Genomic DNA, 22,867 nt, shown 5'->3' with positions numbered 1-22,867 from the left:
TTACGTTCTTCTCTTGCCCCACTGGAGTCAGAAAGTGCTTCCCCATGCCTGCACCTCAGCTTTCTAATACACACCAGGCTGCTTTGTCAGCTCCTCACATGGCTTTAAAAAGACCTGAGCTGATGAGGAACATATGCCCCCCTGCTCTCAAACTCTGCTCAGACTCACAACTCCAATTTATTGCTTTGTTTCAACAGCTAAGAGGAGAGGGAGCTTGTAAAATTTGTTTTCCTGAAGTCTTCAATTTCAGAAATATTCCAGAGGAGCTGGAGAGCAACTATTTCCTAACACAGTGAACCTTTGAAAATTTTTGACCTTCTAACCTCAGTCAGCTGACATTACAAAAAGACATAAGAAAAACCACACACAGCAGCAGCAAATGCCCAATGCTTGGAAATTCACTGATGGGTCTAATTAATGGGCCCACATGTTTTCTGCCTTACAGCAGTGCTTAATGTCTAGTTCTTAAACAAACCAAACATGGTACAGGATGTTAGCTACAACACCACAAATCAGAATTTGGCCAATTCAGACAGCAAGTTCACCATTTACTGCAGGTCTAAGTGAAGCTGAACTCACATACAAGGAGCAGTCTTTATAATGACTTATTTAATACAGTAATAACTCACCATAGCGTAACACTAGCTTATTTTGGGTGGAAACAATTTCTTGACAGAATGCAGTCTGATGAAAAATATTCGTGTTAAACTGAACTTGCTACTGCTAAGCCCATCTCTTAATACTCAGAAACAGAAACAGCAGAGATTAAACAGGGCATGAAATAATGAAGCATGGAGCTAAGCCATTCAGAAAGCATTAGTGAATAATTTATCCATACTTGATTCCAGCATTAATTTTCAGATGTACATCCAAAAATTTTATCATTTATGTCTCATGAATAGCACTCCACCTAAATTACCAACAGCCACGAAATAAGAATTGCAAAGGGTGTTTCAAGCAAAATGAGAGAAACTGCTTGATCCTGAACTCTCATACAGTGGCACAGAGAAGCACAGCAAACCTTGTTTTAACTTTAACTTTTCTTAGGGCTGGAGGTCTTGCCCAAGTGACCCTATCTGTCTTGTTTTGCACTTACAAAACAACAAAACGTTTTACATTTAAGACCGACCTGAGACAAATGCACGCACAAGTTCAACTGAACCAAATACACTGCAACGTCTGCTGTTCCTTCCAGGGAACATGATACAAAGAATATATTTACTAGTTTTAAACTTATGCTCAAGTGTCCTGAATGCAAAGTGGGCAGCACTTTATTTGGGTGAAATGATGTGGACCTTCTAACTTTAAAAAAAAATCCACACAACAACAACAAAACCCTCACAAGGTAGTATGCTATCCTTGTGAAATCTTTAGCTCTCAAAATACTACCCAGAAAATGTCCAATATTATTACTCAGTAGTAAAATCTGTTTAAAATATTGCCCTGGAATAATGACCTGGAATTACGACAGCTACATGAAATCCTGCCAGGTACTTCTCAATGAGGAAAGTGACAACACTGGGTCTAAAGAGAAGGGAAAATGCCTACCTTTGTAAACAGAGATCACATCAAATGCTGCTCACCTCAGCCATGTTGATAGACCCCACAGCCAGAGTCTTGTAGCCTAAAATGGTTCGGTTCTTGTACCGCTTCCGCCGCTGCAGCATAATCTGAAGCTTGTTGCCTTCTCTCTTCAAGAAGTGAGGGTACTGCCATTGGAAACACAATGGAAAAGTTTATTACGTTTCTTGATATTATCTCCCAAGCTGCCTGCTTCACAAGGAAACTCCATTCCTAGGGATTAACCCAGGGCTTTTAGAAGTACCTAGAGCTAACTCACACTAAGTGGACAAACTTTTGTTATCCCAAGGAAGCCTTCATCTCTGCCCAAACAGCTCAGCTCCGGGCTTTCATTTCCCCAGCCAAGCACACTGAGAACACAGTCCATGGGCACAGAGGAGCTGTTCACTTTGGGAAGGGCACTTTGGGATGAGCAGCTTCCAGGAGACGCTTCCCCCAACGGCTAAATGGAGGCTGCCCAGAACTGGAGCCCCAGAGGTGCTGCCTGGGGCACGGGCTGCCCTGCACGAACAGTGGGCAGCATGCAGTGGCAGGGACAGACATGGACCCCTGCACTTGGCAGGACACAGCCTTCCTCCAGCACACAGACACTTGCCAGTGTTCGACCCTCTGCTGCACACGTTTAAGAGCCTGTTATGCTCTGAATGGCAAGTGAAGAGAGGCACAGCCACGAAGAGGCCAAGGATTTGCTGATGCCTCTTTTGTTAAAGCACAGAGACCCACACGGTCACAAAATTATTCTCTCCAGGACAATGCCGTCTCCTTCAGGCACACAGCTCTTGCAACTGTCAATGTTTTCCAGCACTAACATACCCAAACTTCTATTGCTCCAAGTGGCTGTATTTTATGTAGTTAAGTCAAGAAAAATCCTGTCCTACTGCCAGGCTATGTCGCAAAGACATAAAACCTTCCAAGACATGTTCCACACAAGAAAATACATTTGTTTATATATCACCCAAAAAACTCCCCAAGAACAGAGAGGCTGTGAAATGAAGCAGAGACTACTAGGGAAAGCGTGGGGCTAACCATGCTATCTCAGCTTGCCCTGCTCGTCTGCACAGAGTACTAGTGCAGTCAGGCCCTGCTTTCTGCCAGGATACTCGCCAGAGCACTGACTCTCCCCAGGGCCCAGCTCACCGGCTGTGGGAGGAAGAAGCCGTGCAATGGAAGAGCAATCTTCAAGAAAAGATACAGCAGCCACCCGACTGGGTAGCTGAGTCTCATCTTGAGAAGAGACATGAACAGGATACATGCTCCAAATACACAAAATACATAGCACTAAGTAACCTGCCGACAGGAGAACCTAATTGCAGGGATCTCAAACAGGACATTCCCAAGTGAAGGATGCTTCTCTCATCTCACAGGCAAGACCTAAATCCTTTTCTTTGTTTCTTTCTGTCTTTCCTTGGGACACTGTGAACATAACTTCCTGCCTATCAAAACGTTTGATAAATACAAATGCGGAGTGCCACCAGAAACCCTGAGATATTAATTTGCAGTCCAGAGCAAGCCTGACTGCTATGCAGAGAGCTGGGAGCAGTGGCCACACAAACAAGCAGAATACTAATTAAGTGATCGCTCTGCAAGGGCAAGGTCTACTGTGCACTGCACAAGGAAGCGGCCCTGCAGAAGAGAGGAACAGCAGTCCACGTAATTAAAAGACGACCTCAAAATACACCTGCATCCACACACAAATGGAGCCTGTGACTTTATAGACATGCAACGTCCGTAAACAAGGATGAAAGAGAATTATTGGGGGGAAGGGACAAGGGAGGCTCAAAAAGCCAGAGGCACCTTTTGCATTCAAATCTCCCACCTCCCTGCCTCTGGGGCCCTACCCCATGTTGGAAGGGCAGCAAGGGAGAGGGACTCCTTGCTCTCAGCTCAAGGCACTTGGGCCACACCAAGGCTGCTTAAGTACGGGCCTGCAACTGAAGTCCAAAATCACTCTTGGTCCCAGGCCAGCTTGATTTCAACGTGTACAGGTTTTCAGGGATTAAACTGGATGGCTCAAGTCCATACATGGGCAAGCTTCTGTTTTTCAAAGGTGTGCTGCCTGGCCACCTCTGATGAGTGTTCACAGAGATTATAAAAGAAAGGTACAGAGAGACTCAGGCTGCTCAGCTCGTCAGTTAAAAGTAAGGGCCTCTAGAAGAAAAGCCGAGCCATTTTCATAGCACAGACAGGCTATTTTTAACACCAGCCATGGCTTACCAACTCTACAGAACGGTTTTGGACAAAACTTTTCAGTAACTGTCAGTCCACCACAGAGACTGGAGAGGAAAACAGTCTGGCTCAAAACATTTGAAAACAAGACTTTCAGAGGAAGCACCAAGCAGTCCAAGGCACCTCTGGGCGGTGAGAAGAGGGGGCCATCACACACACCAGAGCAGTGAGAGTCAGGGCACGAGATTCTTTCTGAAGCCCCAGCGATGTAATTCCTTCCATGTGGAAAGGTTTATTAAACACAGGAACTAAGTGCTCCGGAGAGCTGCGATGTTGTGCTTGGAATATCTGGGGAATTTCACTTGATCCTGTGAAATCCACGGAGCGTCAGGAGAAGCAGCCACTCCAGCAGTAAGGGTGATGGTAGCTCACCTGCTGGAAAGGCTATTGCTGGTCTAGCCCTAGCTAGCAAGAAGAAACAGGATCGGACACCCCACTAACTCCAGTCTTACCCCAGCTGTGTAACAGAGCAACAGGAAACTCCTCCCTTCTGTTAGAGCGGAGGCCTGCCAGACACCATGGGCGGTCGCTATTATGCCAGCCAGCACCGCCACCTTTCTGGCTTAGTTCTGACAAGGAAATGCTCTGTGCAAAGGACAAGAATTTCACCCAGGAGAAGCAGCCGAGAAGGCGGTGGCTGTGAAGATACGGGGGGCTGCAAATCCAGACAGCTAGCACAAGGCAAGGCATACAGTTTGAAGAGCTGACACTGCGATACAGAGATACCGGCTGCTGCAAGACACTGAGACCTTCTTGTGCTGTGACACCCACATGCTTTTACTTTGTGGCCCATCACCACTCTCAGCTATATCCCAGGCACTAAATTCAGACTGCATTTGGCTTAAGCTGCAGTTGTTAGCTAGGAGTAGCTTCCAGCCAGCATCCAATTAAGAAACAATAAAAGCTGTCATAAAAATCCTGCTGTGCCGTTTCAGGAAGGCTTCCCAGGCCTTACTGCATCCAAGACCACCAATCCTTCCTGCAGTCAGAGACCAGCAGCACATCTCTGCACTAAGTTTGCTCACCTCTTCTGAAGGCTCAGTGTCATGGACATGGCTCTCCCCTATTCTGGCTCAATTCCCAGCCCCTTCAGAGGAAATCGAGTTAAAGGCAGTGCTTTGTGTCCTGCTGCACCATTGCTCTGAGTCCCAGAAAAAAAAAAAAAACATATTCCCAGTTAATTCCAAAAAGACCTGCAGAAGTACTTGCTCCTTGCTGACACAGGACTGGCAGAGGGAGACCTGGCTCATCTTACAGCTCTGCTCCCAACCATGGAAAGCTGCAGCCCCAGGACCCAAGCATACGTATTCCTGGCATGTGGCTTTGTTATTCCTGTTCACAAAGGACAGGACACAGTGCTGCGGTTAACCCAGCCTGCGGGCTGCATTAGGACAGAACCAGAAGCATTGGGCATCTGTCTATCTGCCTGGGCAGCTGCAGGGTTAGCATCTCTCTGCAATGAAATCTTACCTGCTTCGAGTTTGCACAGGTCTGAGTAACAACCAGTCTGTCTCACATCATCACTTGAGCCTTTCTCCTTACCAGATCAAACTCTTGACTTCAAGATCTAACCGATAGTCCCAAAACACAGATAATCCAGATATGAATGCCTATCAGTGTCTGTCTGGCTCTGCTCTATGCATGCAGGATCCTCCCTCTTGCTTGCAGCAAGCCAGCCTCTATTTACCTTATTTCCCTGCTCAGGAGGTAGCAGCAGGGCAGCACGCTTTGAGGAAAAGAGGAACCAATAAAATACAGTTCCTCCAACTCCCAGCTATTCCTATGACTCTAGAGCCAGGAGTAACTGTCTGCATGCTGCTCCTGCTTCCCCAAATGGTGCCTCCCTCAGCAACTTCGAATCAGAGATTCACCTGTCCCATTCCTACTACTGCCTTCCATCAGCCTGATACTCCATGCCACCCTCCAGTGCCTATTCATAAAGAAGGCCACAAAAGGCAAAAAAGAGCCATCGTGCTCTGCTCTGTTCCTGCCACAACCATAACATGAGGAGGACAGACTGCAGCCAAGTCTGTTCCTGGGATCCAAACACAGGACGCACAGCAAGGAAGGTCCCCTAACACTGCAAACCAGCATCCTGCTTCAGGCCCTCAATGCTGAGAGGCAATTCAGACAAATTTGTTTTGTTGCACTGAGGACATGCAAATTGCAGCTAGTGTCTAACTTGCCTGTTCCCCCCAGACAAGTCAGGATTAGAGATCTGCCTTCCATGACGCAGGGCTGGCCCCGAGAACAAGTCTAAGGGTTTATATGGCAGCTTTCCTAGTGGGCTTCCCCCCTCCCCAGAACCTGGAAGCATCTGGGCCATTTTTGCTCAAATTCCCCACAACTGACCGCCCAGAGACAAGCCAAAAGAGCTCAGATAGCTCTTCAGAAATGGCTGGAACTGCCTTAAGAACAAGCATCCCTGGCAGCACTAGAAGGATCTTCACACCTCAGACCCCCAGCGCACCTCTGCTCGCTGCAAAGCGGCGAGTCCAGCAAGCCCACACGCCCCAAGGCCACATCCCACCTTACCTGCAGCGAGAAGGTCAGCGCAAGCTCCGTCTCCACATGTCCACTCGGGGGCAATACAATCTCGTGAGACCGCAGGATGCGCTTGGAGCCCTGTACAGAAACAAAGTCCATCGGGTGAATTCCCCAGAAGCCAGTCCTGAGATCCCACCCCAGTCCTATTTACTGAAAACCAGGAAACATTGTCAGGGACTACCACAGGGAAAGTGAATGGATGGGTCTGACCTTACACTTCGGTGAAATATTAATGAGATGAATGAGAAACATTTGACTAATAAAGGTTTGGGCACATTTACTGTCCCTAACTGCAACAAAGCAGCTTTTGTTCTGCCAAACCCCAGCTTTCAAAAGCTGTGAGTCAACCCCCACCCCTCAAGTTCAAGTCTCATATTTTTACTTCAGCCAATAGGTACAAGGCTCATCATCTCCCGGGTTTGGAGGCTGCAGCATCATGCTTAGATCTCCTGTGTTAGCCACGACAGACTGGTCTTTGCATGCACACACCTCTCCCCGGGAACAGTGGAGATTTTAACCTGTTTAAACAACCGCAAGTAGTTGGAATTATAAAAGAAAAAATCCACTAAGCATTGCAGTGGAGTCTGGAGAAGTGACAGTATTACAGGGCAACTCCAAATCAACTCTGTTTGGGCTGCTGTACGCTAACAGAGTTATGGGCTCTTTACTCTGTGAGCATTTCATTTCAGGGAATGTTTCAGGGAAAACTAGCAGGAAAGCACGACAGACTGCTGCCTAGCAAATCCTTCTGCACTGTTCAAACACAGTGGCAAGTTTCAGAGGTCCCTGGCTCGATGTTCTGCTGAGGCTGCAGATCTGGCTTTGTCCAGACAGGCTGATCTCCCAGAAGCACAGAACTGTAGCTCTCAAAAAAAGCAGCATCTGGGAAATCAGAGACAGGCTGGGGGGGTAAACACCTCCTGGCTACATCCAAAGGAAAATCTGGTCTGCCTGCATCAGCCCCAAATAGCATCCCCCGATGAGAGAGAAGCAGACGCTCATTTACATCCCTTCCTCCCCAAAGGCATCGCTCAGGCAGCCGGAGCAAATGCTGTGATTTGCAGCGGTGCCTCAGCTCCCGCACAACACAGCGCAGGCTCCCCTGTGGAAACGCTGGGGTGCCTCAGCTCCAGCGGATCAGAAGACAGACAGCAGAGCAGGGTGAGAAACCCAAGGCCTCCCCCAGGAAAAACAGCACGTGTGCAAGTAAAGCACAGCTAGCCTCGCCGCTGGCAGCCCCGGCATCTGTTCCGTTGGTGCAAAGCTCCCAACAGCAGCGATCGGGCTTTACTCGTTATGCAACTCGAAATCTAATGAAGGACCAAATATAGCTGCTTTTACAAGACTGCAGCAGATAAATAGAGCAACGGCTCGGGAAATACAGTTGACAACTCTTTGAACATCGGTGTTCAGGAGGCTGCAAGGAGACACGGGAAATGCAGGTAAGATGCTCTCATTAGGTCTGAATTCAGTCATCCCCTCTGGAAGGACTCCAGTGCCTGACACCTCTCTCTCGCCATTCCCCATACAAAGGCAGTGAGTCATTTGACAGAGATCATATATTGGATGATCCAGTATCGCCAGCCTCAAACAACAGCCATGTCAAAAACCTGAGTGCTGGCAATTTAAGTGTCCCTGAAAGCACTTGTCAGCATCCTCATCATAACCTGCAAGCTATAAAGGGACTTTTAATAACGGGGCTTCAAATCTGCCTGTGTCTGAGACAGCTGCAGTTCTACTGACCCACCGTTAAACAGCACAAAGAAATATGGGTGCTGATCCAGCACAAGGGACACCCAAGGTGAGGCACCCTCTGGGACAGCAGTCATTGCAGCCACTGTCACCTCTAGGTCAACTGGAAGGACAGGTCAAAGGCAAAAGAAAGATGGCCTGGGGATGTGAGCTGCAGCCTGGGACTTGGCAATGAGCACCCCAAATAGGGCAAGTCCTTCTGCCTTCCAGTTCTTCAGGGATCTGCCCTGGAGTAGAAAGGACCGCAGAAGTGCTCAGGTTCGGTGTCTGACTTACTGCAGCAAGGCAGATCACAACATGTACCCAAATTAGACAAGGAAGTCTCACATGTTAAAACTCCCGCTGGACTTGCAGGTCTGGGGCAGTATTTCCAACCTTTTCGCCCATAAAAAGTGTCAGCAGTAACCTGGACAGGAAAAGGTGGTTTTGCTCTAGTAAAAGCTACTGAATTCTCCAACCCAAGTCTGACATGTCTCTACACGTAGATCATTCACTGCTAAGCCTCAGGCCCTTACAGTGATGCATCCACCACCTAGGAGTACAAACATATGGAAAGCTTTTGGCCCCGATAAGCAATATCTGACAGCCTGGGAACCCACAGCCATGCTTCTTCCGAGGTTCCCATGAATCCAGGTGTGTGAAACAACTCCCTGCCTTTCTCCTCCCTGCTGTGGGTGCGTGAACCCCCTCCAACATAGAGGGACACATTTTTGCCCCAGCTGGACTGCTCATGGAGATGAGAGATGCTGGTTACATCCTCAGCTGCATGTTCTTGTACCACAGAGCCTTCAGGATTATCAGTTTCCAAGCTAGATTGTGTGTATTTTGATACAACCAGCTCTCTGCAGGGTTTTTCCTGGCTCTTTATTGAAAAGCAGCTGCTTTTCAGCATGGTTAATGGTATTTTTCTACTTATAGGTCTGCTAGGCTTTTACTCATTAAGTACGTCAGCATTTGCAGCGGTGGGAGCACGTGAGCTGAACTGATGCTGTGACGCACTGTGGAACCGAGTCCCCTTCCTCCCTAGCCTGCCTCCAGGCAGTGTGACCTACATGTAGGCACCTAATTAAATGGCACAAACATACGCTGTAAAGTAGGTTATTTACCTAGGATCACAGCTGTATTTTATGGAAACAAATTAAAATGTACAGGCACCCTACAAATCCACTGACAAGCACCTGGCTATGAAATGAGTTGGACTCCTGATAGCAGAGCTGCCCATGAGCAGAGGTAGGCCCAGTCTCCAGACCCCCCCAAAGCAGGGCCAAGTTACCAAGATGTTCAGCCCTGAAGTGAGCTGAAGCGTGTTAAATAGAGAACCAGGCTTGGATTTAGTGATAGCTCAGGAAGAAGAGGTGACAGCATATGATCTGTAAAGAACATTTTTATATAAAGATAAGCTCATGCTGAGCCCTCAGTGAACAATATTCTTTGCTTACAACAGTGAAATTCAGTAGGAACATGGGGCAAGGATCACAAGAGACTCTCCACACATCCAGAATGCCCTGATGTACTTGAGAAGCCCATGGCTGCAATGGACCCTCACGGGAAGGTGAAGCTCAGTTTAGGTATCTGCCAGTATTTTTACCCAAGCAACACATTTAATGCTTAGAACTGAGCAGCAATTACCTGCATTTTGACAGCAATGACCCCAGAAATAAGCTCCTTATCCAATTCCTTTAAGACTACCAGTTTCTTTAATGTCAAGCTGCACAACCTGCAAACAGGAACAGAAGAGAAACAGTTACAATCATGCCTGAAAAAGGAAAAGCTCTGAAGAGCTTTTACACACAGCAGTATCCCAGTTTGAGGGTGAACAGGCTCCGGACACAAGCCACACACTGATACAGACAAAACCAGCAGAAATATGTGAGGCTTCCCTGACTTTTCAGACCGAATTTCTCCAACCTTTCACAAACACAAGGAGGTGGACAGGAGGTAGTCTCTGTTAGACACAGACCCATGGCCACATGAGAGCGCCTCACAGCACGAACTTCCACCGACCACAGCCTGGGAACTCTTGCTCTGACTCAGACCAAAAGCTTCAGGGTCAGGGGAACTAAATTCCAGCAATATAAAAGCACTTGGGTCAGTCTAATTTTAAACTCGTCTACAAAGCTTTCCTAGACTGTTGGCTTTTTCAGTTTCAGACTCCAGGCTCCCAAAAACCTCACTCCCACCTCCTCTTGTCAACCCACGCATTTCTCCTCCTCACCCCCAAACAAAAGTGCTAGCAAGTGGCTCAGGCGTCTCTAATGGGAAAGGGGAAAAAAAAGAAAGAAGAAGAGGTCTCAAGCGGTGCCCTCTGGCCCTGGCGTTTGCATGCCACACATAGGCAAGTAAATGCCATTCTTTACCCAGGCAATGCTACATTGTTCTGGTTAAAGCTGTTTGCACTTCTGCCTTCCAGCACAGGGAGCGTGGGAGGGGATAAAGTCTGGACTAGGTGCAGCTGAGTTAAGGCTCTGAGGTAATGGGGCCCCGGTATTGGCACTGTCACAATTTCACAGAAGTTACCACCCGCTGGTGTAATTAAGAGGGCATGACTAGAAACAAACTTCAGGGAAAGATAAAACTGAAACAATGAGAGCTCAGCTTGAGGAAAGCAGAGGACAGAGAAAGCTGCTGGGTGGACACCATCCATCACGCTGGCAAGGAGCCGGCTCTGCCTTCGTGCCAGGTCCCTACCCCACAGCATGGGCATCTTTGGCCTCTGCCATGGGATGTCAGCAAGCCTCAGCATGGTTCCCCTGAAACCCACGCAGAGCTCATTCTCCCAGATAAAAGTGTAACATCAGGGCTGTTCATGAAGGGGTCAAGTCCAGCAGCACATGGGAAGGAAAGAGGAGCTGACGCTGGATTTTGGAGCATGCCCAGGCAGCAGTAGCACAAGTGCTGTTGACCAAAGCCTTCACTTGAACTACAGGACTCCACACTGGTGCCAGGAACCTGACAAATCACCACTGCAAGGAACAGGGAAGAGCCAGTCTTAGCTCCTATGGTCTTCACTCAAGGACCTCTCCAAACCTGCCCTCACCAGCCTCTTCTCCACCCCAGCCCACGCTATCTGCTCTCCCTGCTCATTTGCAAAGCACTGATTCCTGCTATTAGCCTCCCCCCCCAAAAAAAACAAGAGAAAGAACGAAAAGCTCTCTCCTTTGCAGAGTTTTGCATCAGAAGACAGTGCAGCCAGAGATGCTATAGAAATTACACGGAAGGTGGAAAAACTGGGTCTGCCTGTGCCTCCGTCCCCCTCTGTCACACCACGAGCAGCTGCGCGCAGTGTCACGGGACAAACGTGCCGGAGAGCGCGAGCCTGGAGGGGCTGGGCGCCCGAGGAGGGACGGCGGAGCGGGCAGGACAGCTGCAGCTGCTGCTGGGCTGGCCGAGGGGGAACCAAGCACGCTTTCACCCACGGCCAGAGCCTCCCCCTGAGCAACGCAGCACCTGCGGAAGCAGCCGAGCACAGGCCAGCGTGCTCAACTGCAAACCTAAGTGTCCCTGTGCACTGGAAGTCAGGTGAAGCTGCACCCCTCAGCCCGGAGCACAGGAGAGGCTGTCGGCTTTCCCCTCCGCATCCTGAACAAAACAGCAAGCACAGACAACATGTGGCCGCTGCCATGAAGCAGCCAGGCCAGGATCTGGAGGAAGGAGGCTGTGATGCCATTTGTTTTCTTTGTAACGCTGTAGCTGAAGGACAATCGCGCTGGGCTTGCCAAACCCCACAGAGCTGGGGCCGGTCAGGTGCTGAGAGCAGAGGTAGGACAACACACTGGCATTGTCTCGGCTGACAGGCATGGAACAAAGGCCTTTTCTTTCCGTCTGGAGCTCGAGGATAAAAAAGGTATGGGAAGAAACAATGGTGTTCTCAGCACGCACAGCAGAGCACAAGGAGCGCGTTCTGTTCTCCACCAGGCATTCCTTCAATTCAGCATTTATGAGCTTTGATCAAGCCCTGTGGAGCACTTGCTGCTTGGAAAAAAAAAGTTAAAAAAAAAATGTAAAAGCCTCCTTTACAGCAATCAGAAAAACAAAAGCAGTTAAAAAAGACATGGAACGCATCTGCTTTCTTTATCCCCCATTGCTGGGCTGCTGGTACTAAAAGGCACTTCACACAAACAACAATGAAACATTAATATCCTCCATTGGTGGGGGGGAATAAAATCAGAGTTTAAATCCCACCAAATCACTCTTACCCTCAACACTCTTATTGTTCTGGGTCTTCTGTCTAAGTTTGCAGCTTACAAATCAAAGCAACCTTCAGAATACATGGCAGAAAGGGGCCATATCTTACCCAAATAATCATGAAAAGGCATATTCCAGCACATGACTGCATCCAGAGCCAGCGTGGTGCCCCCGCCGCCAACACAGGAACCCTGAACCACTCACGCGCACGGGTACGGCAAGGATTTGTCTGCCATAATTGCCTCTGATAACTGCAGCACCTCCTTCTATACACTTACTTTTTGCCTAGATTTTGCTGCACCTTCCATCAAGTCTCAGGGATCAAGAAGGGGACCAGTCTCACAAAACGTTTCTATTGATGAGCCTGTTAATTTGGAAGTTTCACATACATACATATTTGATCTCCATGAATGCATAGAAAATAACCTAGAGCACAGACACACGAGGGGAACTGAGGAAGCCTCAAGTGTGGAGCCGAAAGAGCCTGAAGTATTTTGAGTGGTCTATAAAGAGCCTGGGACTGCAATACAGGAGGTGCAGGCAAACGCTTTCTTTGCATGTTTGTTCCAGCACTGACCCATGGTTGCACGCGGGGACTTGAGCTAGCAAAAGCACTGTTAGCAGAAGCAGTGTTAAATAAGGGCAACGGGAATCTGAGAGCCAAGACTTCCACCATTTTTTGAAGGTTCATAGTAGATCTCCCTGCTAGGAGCACAGCTGGGTCCCACGCAGCAGCAGGCAGTGCCTGCTGAGGAGCCTGCATCCCCTCCGGTCACACACGTCCCTGCCATGGCGAGGAGGCGTGACCCCATTCTCAGGTTAACAAATCATGAGCCAGCTTAATGTGTTCCACAAGAATAAAACTCTTCAACTTTTTACATCGCTGCCGCAAGAATGCAGTTTTAAAGAGGAAACCTGGACCTGGCCCAACGGTTTCAACTCGCCCTGCTAATGCAAGTTGTGCCGGATAGCTTCATCACGAGCTCTTTGCACGGGGAGGCAGTTATCTGCAAAGAGCATAACCGAGATCCAGCAAACATGCCCAGAGCAACCAAATAAGTGCTGCATTCCTTACTCACTGGATGTTTTGCTTTTGCATCCCTCTGAGTAGAAAGATCAGGAAAATAAACCCCCTTCAAGAAGGAGTCTGCCTCACTGAATTAAATGTCTGTGCCTCCACAGGGAGCACAGTAATTGCACTGAGACCTCGCTCATGCAGAGACAGTCGAATCAACAGGAAGGAAAAATTAAAAATTAAAGATCTATATTTTAATTAAACCCCGCAAAGTCAAGAATAACAACAGATGCATCCACAGCTATAGGGGACTCCAAGTGCAAGATGGGAGCTGGGGCATGGAGACTCTAGCTCACTACACAGATACCTTTTCTCCAGGTTAAGAGCTGTGAAGACATCGTTCCTAGAGAAAACATTTCATGCCAGGAGCGCTCTCCTCCGAGGTCTGTAAACCTCAACCAGCCAATGGCTATAAGGAAGGAATTAGTCTCCATTTGGTCACTGGACACTTTCACCTCACTCAAGTTATTTCAGCATTTCAGGACAGCAAGGAGCCTCCTACCCCAATGCTTTCAACCTCAACTCTGAGTGTTTTGCTCTGAGCTGACACTTTACACCAAGTTAGTCCCAAAATAAATCGTGAGCCACTTGAAGAAGTGGAGGGCGACACCCGCCTACACACACGCTTGCCCAGGCAAACAGAGCCATTCTGCACATAGCTACGGGGCAGTCTGTGCAGGAGAGGCCGGAGTGAGAAGCCCTGCACAGCATTTTTCAGAGACAGGTGCTTAAGTAAGGTATGAACACATGTACTTCATGAACCAACTGGGTAAGAAGTTTCTTATGCCTGCTTTGCACATGCCCAGGAGGAAAAGAACACGTGGATGCACTCGTTGCTGCACTTACATGCTAAAGGCAGGACTCTGTACTGGCCTAGGAGAGTTAGTTCGGGGAGAAGAGCTGTCCTCTAATGTCACTGAAGCGTCAGAGTGGGGCCTCCAGGCAACGGTAGCAGCCACAGGAAGAGGCTTCTTCACTTTCCAAAGCTTATGAGCTAATTCCCTCAAAATGATCTACTCTGGATCCCATTCTCAGGTAAGCTCCAAGGCAAAAAGAAATTAAATGAGGATACAGAGGTCAAGCGTCCCAATTTCAGTCATGCCAGAAGCATAACTTGCAAAGAAACATAATAGTCCTGTATTAATCTCTGCTTACTTCTCCGTCATTCACGCTTACCACCAAGCTAAACAGCCACCTTTAGCCAGCTGTTCTGGCTACAGATTCATTCAACTACGCTTGCAGGAAACAATTGCAGAGCAAGTATTTTCATCATTCTAGTTCTCAAGGATCTTTAAATCCTCTTCCCAGCCTTAATACAGAGAATTAAGCTCTTAAGATTCCAGAGGCTAAGATCCACAGAAACACTGTAGCAAGCAGGTCTTGTTTGGACAGGTAAGAGGACAGCATCTTATTTTACACAACAGGCTCAACCCAGGGCCTCATAAGGACACATGCACAGCCAGACACTATCCTTTTACAGCTGAAATACTGTCCTGCTCACTTCAAATATATTACAAATAGACCTGCTCCAAACTGAACATGCAAAAGGGGTGGGAGTGTCAAAACTTTGCAGACCTGCATAATTTTTAAGATCCTAGAATTCTGCATGGGCACACTTGTTATTTGAGGAGCAGCATACAGTTAATATGACCAAGGATTAAAGCACATTCGAGCTTAGATACCCCAATCCAACATATCAGTTGGAAAATGCTGGGAGATGTCTTCTTTCAGTGGGACAGGACATTGCTGGCTGGCTCTAGGGGACTCACCCAAGGCAGAAGGGGATCAGGATCCCTGCAAGCCAAATAACTCTGGCTCACAAAACATGGAGTTTACATATTCCATTGGCACTTCTTGTTTCTTAGCGCTTCAGGAGTTTGGAAAGAAAAGAGCACTACTGAGGTGCAGCGATGCTGGTGAAACCCACAGCGGTTAAAGCTAAATCTCCACAGCTTCACATACTCTTCAGGTAGCCAAGCAAAACTTCTTGTGCAAGCTGGCAGTTGTGTCACGCCATGTTCTGACTACCTAGCTGAGACCTGATGTATTCCAAGTCACACCAGCAGGAAATAAAACTGTGTCACCAACCGCTTGCCTCCAGGTACGTGCTCCGCGCTGCACTACCCAGAAATAGCACCTTTCTCTCCCTTTCAGAAGTTGTTTCAGCGAGAGCTGAAGCAGCTCCCTTCACATGTTTGATGACCTCAGTCGAGATCTCAGTTCTTGCACACACTGCTATACATTTGGCTTCTCACTCTTCATTTTGACGGTTTCAAAGCTCAGGTTGAAACCTGACTTAGAGGAGGAAAAAACACAAGGCAGGGATTAAGTCTGTTTCTCAGGCAGGCAACGGAGTGCAAAGAAGTTAGACAAACTCACCTATGCGTTGACACCACGTTGCCTGCAAAGCCAAGCACAGGCACAAGTCTAGTTAAATACCTCTCTCCTGGCTTGCCTCTTTCAAACCCAGCATCCAGAACACCAGGACTGCATGGCACCCTGTCACCAAAGTGAGCATCAATGAAAAAGTCTATGGTACCGGTGAGATAGGTTTGCTCAATGTTTTTAAAGTTTTGAGGCAATAGGAAGGTGTTTTATTAGCTTTAAAGACTAAAGTCAGCAAATAATGAAAAGCTGATTCATGGTTAAGGCCCCTCTGACAGACCACCAGGATTACATTTTCTATATTACAGATGACACACACACATCTGATATTTGTTGTATTAATTTAGTAGTAGCTGGAGTAAACAGAGGCACCACCACCGAGTAGCAAGATGGAGACAGACCAGGCATAGCTACATCCATCTGACCAAAGGCCAGTGGTAGCTGTGGGTCTAACAAACTCGCACGAGATACCCATGCACTGCAGTACAGCCTCTTGCCCAGAAAGCCTTGCAGCACTGAATGCCAGTCTCCCATGTGAGCACCTAATGAGAGCAGTCAAGTAGCACATGTCAGGGAGGGGGAGCCTTTAGGATGTGGGTTGGTCAAGCCATTTCTGTAGCTAGGGCTTCATTTCTCAGCTAGCCAACAACAGAACAACGGCACAACCCTCTAAGCTCATATGAGCCAGCCAGGGTGCAGGGCAGCTCCCCACCACATGCCTTACAGATTGGCGCAAAAGCATATACACAAATGAGCAAATGAATCACGCCCCAAACTAAAAGGAGACTCTGGGAAGAGGAATGCAAAGCCAAACTGGGGGTAAGGGATGAAGAAGAATGACTTTCAGCTGGAACAAACCCAGCGGCTCCCCCCCCCCCATGCAACTGCCTTCTCCTCGCTGGCCCCCTGCCCCAGACAGCAGCGCTTGTCACACAGCAGGCTGATCGCTGGGATCAGCTTCTCCAGGCATGCTACAGGAATGCTGTCTCTGCCTGCCAGGAGCCGTTCCTGTCTGCCCCTGAACCTTCTGGGACTAGTGGGAGGTGCGCAAAGTAGCCAGCAGATGAGAAGGACCATCAGAGACTTCCTGACCTGTTCACAGCTTGCCACAAAGCACAGAGCAGCACACCTCTGCCTTCATTTCTACCAGCACCCCCCTCCCAAGCTGACAGTGCTGAGGCCAACTGCGAGAACAAAGACAGCACCCAGCCTTCCAGCACACTGAGGAATTCCTTATAGCGCTTACAGGCACCAGCCAGTGAGGTGAAAGGGTTAAAGAAAATGCCTCAAGGCATACACTGTCTCCAGCACCTGCCTTTCGTGGACCATAACCCTCACCCTCTCCTCCACCTCATCCATGCCTCAACCAGGATGCATCCCCAAACCAGCAGCAGCAGCATCACGCTAGGAGCTGTAGCGTCTCCACAGCAACTAGGGATGTCACAGCCCGCACATGACCAGCTCCCTGCAACCACACAACAAAATGAGACCAGCTCCTCTGACAGCCTGCTTGTTCTTCCTTGCTCCCCTCTGGAGCAGTCTGATGGCAAATCCTCCTTCGCTACCGTGTCAAGAACTCTGTTCTCCAAACAACCACCTCCCCAGCAGCTCCCCTGCACCATCCCAACCCTGTGTGCGCTTGGCAGCGAGGAGCCGGCGTGCATCTGAGTGCATGCAGATTCAGAGGGAGGTCCTGCTCCGGCCAGTCTGGTTTAGTATTCAGTATCTTCTTTTTGAGAGTAGGAAGCACAGGTCCCCAAGCACTCTTGCAGTCAATTACTTTCAAAATGCTTGGTGCTATTCTGTTTCAAGTTCCTGCTGCTGAACGGCCAACAGCGAGAGCTTTGCTGCCGTGCCACCCAGTGCTGTGCTCTCTGCACGCTCCTGTAGCCACTCGGTACCCCGGGGAGACGCCGCAGTCCCAGCCACTGCACATACAGTCCTCAAGGCCTGCAACTCGTTATAGGCCAGGACTCAGCCTGAAATCTCCTAATCTGGCCCTTTGTCTGTACATCAGCCATCAAAGGCCCCACCAAGAAGAAAAAAACCATGCCAACGTGAGCCTTAAATTCAGGCCCATGTCACAAGAGCTTGTAGCAAAGAGCTCAGTTCTGCTGGGGTTACCTGTCACTATGATCTCTTCATCATGAGAAATCAGGACTAGGAAGCCTCCAGCCAAGAAAGCAGGCAAGGAAAAACAGATGGCTTCTCGGTGTCCTCAAATCAGAGCTTGCTCTCAGGGCATGAGCGATGTGCCATCTCTCTGCCTTATTTCTGTCCACGTCAAATAGCATCCACGACACCTCCTGATGCAGAGGTGAGCTGAACAGCCTGTCACTCCAGAGACCAGACAGGCTCACGCTGTGGGACGCATCAAATTACTCCTCACTCAGCCATCTCCAAACACTTCCCAGTTCATGAGAAAGTCAGACACGTGGCCCTCCCAGCCAAAGCCAAGATCCTGATGGCATGTAATTCTCAGTGCTTCACTGAAAGACAACCACCTTACACCACTGTGAATAAACAGACTTTCTGAAAACTCTTGTAGGAGTTTTTTTAAAGGAGTTTTGGTCTTGGGGTGGGTTCATCCTGTTTGTTTTTAAGCTTGCTTTTCCCTTGATGACCCATCTGGGCCCAAGGCAGCAAAGCCAGGGCAGGTGGCCCATTTCAAACAGACTGTCATTCTGTAACCTTGATTCAAACCAGTTGCACTGAGTGCTAGACCAACAGGGTTTTGCTTACGAAGTTTGCAATATGGCCTGAAATAAACAAGATGGGAGAACCACAGAGGTAATTTAGAGGCCAAATGGCTGTTTGCTTTTTTACTGAGAACTCAAAATGCCCTGTAAGGGTAAAGGCAGAGCAGCCAGCAGCAGTGAAAAACATTTGTGAACTTTGATGGTACGTTTGTTATCAGCCAGTGCAGCAATCAAATATGCAAAGCATCTCGCTGGCAGGCTTGCTTTCAGACTAGAACACTTCACAGATCCCAAAGCTGTTCTCATTGCAGCAAGCCTGTCAAAGCCTGCCATTCTGGCCTTCTCCCAGACCAACACATGCAGCCAGCCACCCCAATACCTCGCAGAGCCAACGGTCCATGTTTAACGCTGGCTCCCTCCTCTTCTGACTCCAGAGATTAATAGGGTGACAGTACAAGAGATACCAGAATTCATCACTTAAGTTAGAAACACAATTTTTTTCACCATTCTCACCATGCCTCAAGCACAGGAGGACTATGTAGCACCCCAAAGTATGATTTCTTTCCAGCATGCAGAAGTTCCAAAAATACATCAGTATCAACCTGAACTACGGGGAAGGAGCTGCAAAGGGAAAGTTGCAACTCCAAACCCCAGTGTGTATGTATATGGTCTAGGCAATCCTGCCCCGGCAGGGGGATTGGACTAGATGATCTTTCGAGGTCCCTTCCAATCCCTAACATTCTGTGATTCTGTGATTCTGTATTCAACAGCAGGTTGGAAGGAAGGTTAGGAGAACCACTAGCTCCACAAAGAGCAATTTCTGCAGCCGTACCAAACGCCATGTTTGCTCTGATGGCACCGTGGTACGCGAGCCCCGAGCCCCTCCGAGCCCCGCAGCACCGGCTCATCTGTGCACAGGTGCTTTGAACAGGGGACTGCAACGCTGACAACCGATTTGCTCTCTGGCTACAGCTCAAAGGATGTTTCCAAGTCAAACACATTAAAATAGTTATAAAAGGAAGGTTCTTCTTTCCCAGCAGCATTTATTTAGATTTGAATGGTGCCAGTTTTTACAAGGCAAAAACACACAGCTGACAAAGCAGCCTCCATCAGCGCTAAATATAATTCACAAAGAACTCCGGATCCTGCCACTAAAGCTGGGGAACTCTATTCAGCATTAAACACACTGGAAACACTGGTTAACATCACTCAAACTGGAACAAAACATCGAGGGGAAAGCAGCTGAAATGTACTATCCCTTGCAGATTTGTCTCCCCAGAAAGGAAGGGGCAAACTGAGAGGAGCTTTGCAGTATTAACAGTGGTCAAAAAAGGTCTGAAAATGTGAAAGCGTTCAGCATTCCTCCTTGCAAGGAAAGAAACGCCCCTTGACGCCTTTGGTTGCAGCTGCATTGTGCTCTGGCACCTATCCCTTGCACTTCCTCCATCAAATATTCAGGGCAGCGCCTGCTCATTTGCACGCTGCCAGCTGGAGTGCTCAGAAGAGCACAGATAAGCTGGGAAGAAAATCACCAAAGAACAGGAATAAGGGATCTGGTGAGATTTTAAAAGCTAAATCATTAGCCACATTACCTAGGGTGATGGAAGAACGAGACAGCTGAGTGAAGCTACCACCAGTATTCCCAGGGAAGGAGCTTCAGCAGTAACCAGAAGTTACATTTTTAACTTCCCAAACCATCCGAATGGGACTGAAAACGCTTACAGACAGTGCAGTGCCCAGCCTGCTGTCAAGCACACCTCAAGCTCTGCACCAAAGGCCTTGAAAACTACCAAACCTGCCAAAAGTGCACTAAGGAACAGAAACTAGGATCTCTTGTAGTCTGTAAAGCTGATCTGTGGGGGCTACTCTCCAGTGCAGCAGATTTTGCACTGACGAGGACTGCATGATGCATCTTCCCCTCAGCTCTGAGGGGATACCTGGACTGGAAGGAATCTGCATGGCCAGGCTGTCCTTACAGCCTGGGGATGGCCAGGAGGAGATGCACGTCCCAGACCTTGCAGAGGGGTTGCAAACAGCTCAGGTTTTCAGAGCACTTCTGATCCCCTCTCAATGAGAGCAGCTTCCTTTAGGGAAACTCCCAGTCTCCAGGTGATCTCAAAATGTCTCTCAACAACACTTTAAAAATGTCTTCCCCTTCCCCCCCGCAATCTTTCTCTTCACATCTAAATATACTCTGTATGCTCTACTTTAAAGAGCCACTACTGAAAAAGAAAGCATTTGTTTGGAAATAACTCACCACAAGTTTTTCCATTTGCTTTCTTCTCTGCAAAAAAACCCTCATGACTAAGATTTCACAGAATCAATCAGGTTGGAAGAGACCTCTGGGATCATCGAGTCCAACCATTGCCCTGACACCACCACGTCAACTAGACCAGGCACTAAGTGCCATGTCCAGTCTTTTCTTAAACACAAATTTCACTGCATTTCTCATCGAAAAGGGAGAAAACCTGGCAACTCAGACTTTGCTTACCCTCTTTTCAGAAAGCTTACATCACCTTTAAGTTTATCAGAGAAAAAAGGGACCACAATTTTTACTAAAGAAGTTCAGAAGAACCACCAGTGCCAAACGCTTGCAGTGGCAGGCAGAACTCAAGGATTTGCTCTGGAGAAACATTTGCATTTGCTTAATATTCTAAACCTCTTCAGCAGCTGTTGGAAGTTGAGCTGGCAAGCAGAGATTCAATATTATTTAGATATTGATATTACATTTCTTCAGCATCATTGCTGGTGATATTTCATTCCTGAAAGCAATAAGGGAGCAGCAAAGCAAACCGAATGCCTGAACCTGTTAGTTCAACTTGTCAAGAATATTTATTAAAATATAAGAGTGACCTGTGTAAACAAGCAAACCAGTAAGTGGTGATAGACACAAGGTGCTCTGAGATGCTGGTCTTCTGCTCAGAACTTGTTCCAGACCCCCGTAAGATTTTTAATGCTAAATATAAGCAATAAAACAGTAAAATATTTATAACAATCAAAACCTATTCAGTCTCCACAACCTTTCATCAGGCCTATGAGTTCCCACTGAACCCAGATTTATCAAGATAAACTGTAGACACTCTACAGAGCAAGCAGATGGAGGTACATGAGGCATGAACAAGCAGAGGCTGGACATGAGGCAGCTCTTCCTCAGAAGTATATTAAGGTTCACTGCTGGGAGGGACTACCGAGGATCCCATCCAGCACTAAGATAGAGTTACTCCATTTGTGAACAGGACTACACCATGAGATCACTCAGAGACCAAACTCTACAGCCAGACCAGTCTCAGCTCCCTGACAAGGTTCTCTTTCAATACATTTGCCTGATGCAATCAGCTCACACTAACACGACAGTGATGCTAAGAGCAAGGAGTAGGTATCAGCATCATTTCGTGGTCAGTCCTTCTGTTTAGGGATGAGGCAAGGAGCATCCTGAAAGCAGGTGCATGTACTCAGGCTGTCAAAGAGCATTTCTGTCACAGAAACAGTTGAGGATCATCAGTGGGGATGAGATAGGGACAAGTACCACAACATTTTTTCAGCCATCAGGATGGGATGTATCCTTAATTTTACGCCCTCCTCACTCAGAGTACCACATGCAACCTCTGATTTTCACTACATGACTACAGCTAATACCAAGCACATCAAACTCCGCATAGGGGCCTATGGCTAGTCATACATGACATGTATTTATGTACATTATGTGTTTCTGACTGCTGAGATTTTTCACCAATAACCTCAAATACACTAACAGGCAAACGATCTACTAAACACAGCATTTTCTAAAGCTGTTAAATCATAGAATGTCCTGAGTTGGAAGGGACCCACAAATGTTCCACATCTGGCAGACTGAGCTGAGATTTAAAAGGATAATGCAAGAAATTCTCTGTTGGGGTACCTGTAAAACATTAAACCTGCTTCTCTGTGCCCATCTGTTACAGGGCAATACAAATCTACCATCCCTCATGCCCTTCTTCCTTTGGAGCCTGGGTACTTACACTGAGGCCATGATAGGATGGGCCATCCCTACATTTTCACATCTTACAAATAGTAGAATAATGCCTCCCGTTTCAAGATTTTGCATGCAATTTGCAAGAAGTCTCCCAGGTCCTGGTTTGGCACGATAGTCAGCACCAAGGCAGTCAAATCCACGTCTCTGAAGAAATCATATTTCCCTACAGAGAGAGAGAACAAGAAAAGTGGTTTTGGGGCTCCCAGAATCCTGGTGAGCCTGAGCTCTCCAGTGAGACCGTGTAGATTTGCTACCACTCCCCAGGTGTTTATTCTGAGCCTTCATTTCCACCACTGTGAAGTGAAGGTCAGCTCATCAGCTCACAGCAAGCACATCGAAACTGGCTGAAGGGAAACTCTGAAGCCACGGAAAGGGGATGCTACAACTGTTTCCCTACGAGATTTT

The 22,867-nt window shown here is 47.9% G+C and overlaps 1 protein-coding gene across 8 annotated transcripts in view; it reads right to left on the bottom strand.

The window, feature by feature from the left end:
• Positions 1 to 22,867, bottom strand: part of PACS2 (phosphofurin acidic cluster sorting protein 2) — an 83,942-nt gene that overhangs the window by 45,375 nt on the left and 15,700 nt on the right. For 7 of the 8 annotated variants that reach the window (XM_068416809.1, XM_068416810.1, XM_068416811.1 and 4 more), the window contains exons 2-4: positions 9,736 to 9,823; positions 6,343 to 6,432; positions 1,584 to 1,709 (exon numbers count right to left, since the gene is read on the bottom strand). In XM_068416809.1, the coding sequence (XP_068272910.1) occupies positions 1,584 to 1,709; positions 6,343 to 6,432; positions 9,736 to 9,823 (304 nt within the window). The remainder of the gene's footprint in view (positions 1 to 1,583; positions 1,710 to 6,342; positions 6,433 to 9,735; positions 9,824 to 22,867) is intronic. The other variant, XM_068416816.1, reaches the window with a different exon arrangement.

The sequence above is a fragment of the Nyctibius grandis genome, chromosome 21 (genome assembly GCF_013368605.1).
Source record: "Nyctibius grandis isolate bNycGra1 chromosome 21, bNycGra1.pri, whole genome shotgun sequence".
Classification (NCBI taxonomy): Eukaryota; Metazoa; Chordata; class Aves; order Nyctibiiformes; family Nyctibiidae; genus Nyctibius; species Nyctibius grandis.
This window is presented reverse-complemented; position numbering and strand designations above follow the sequence as displayed.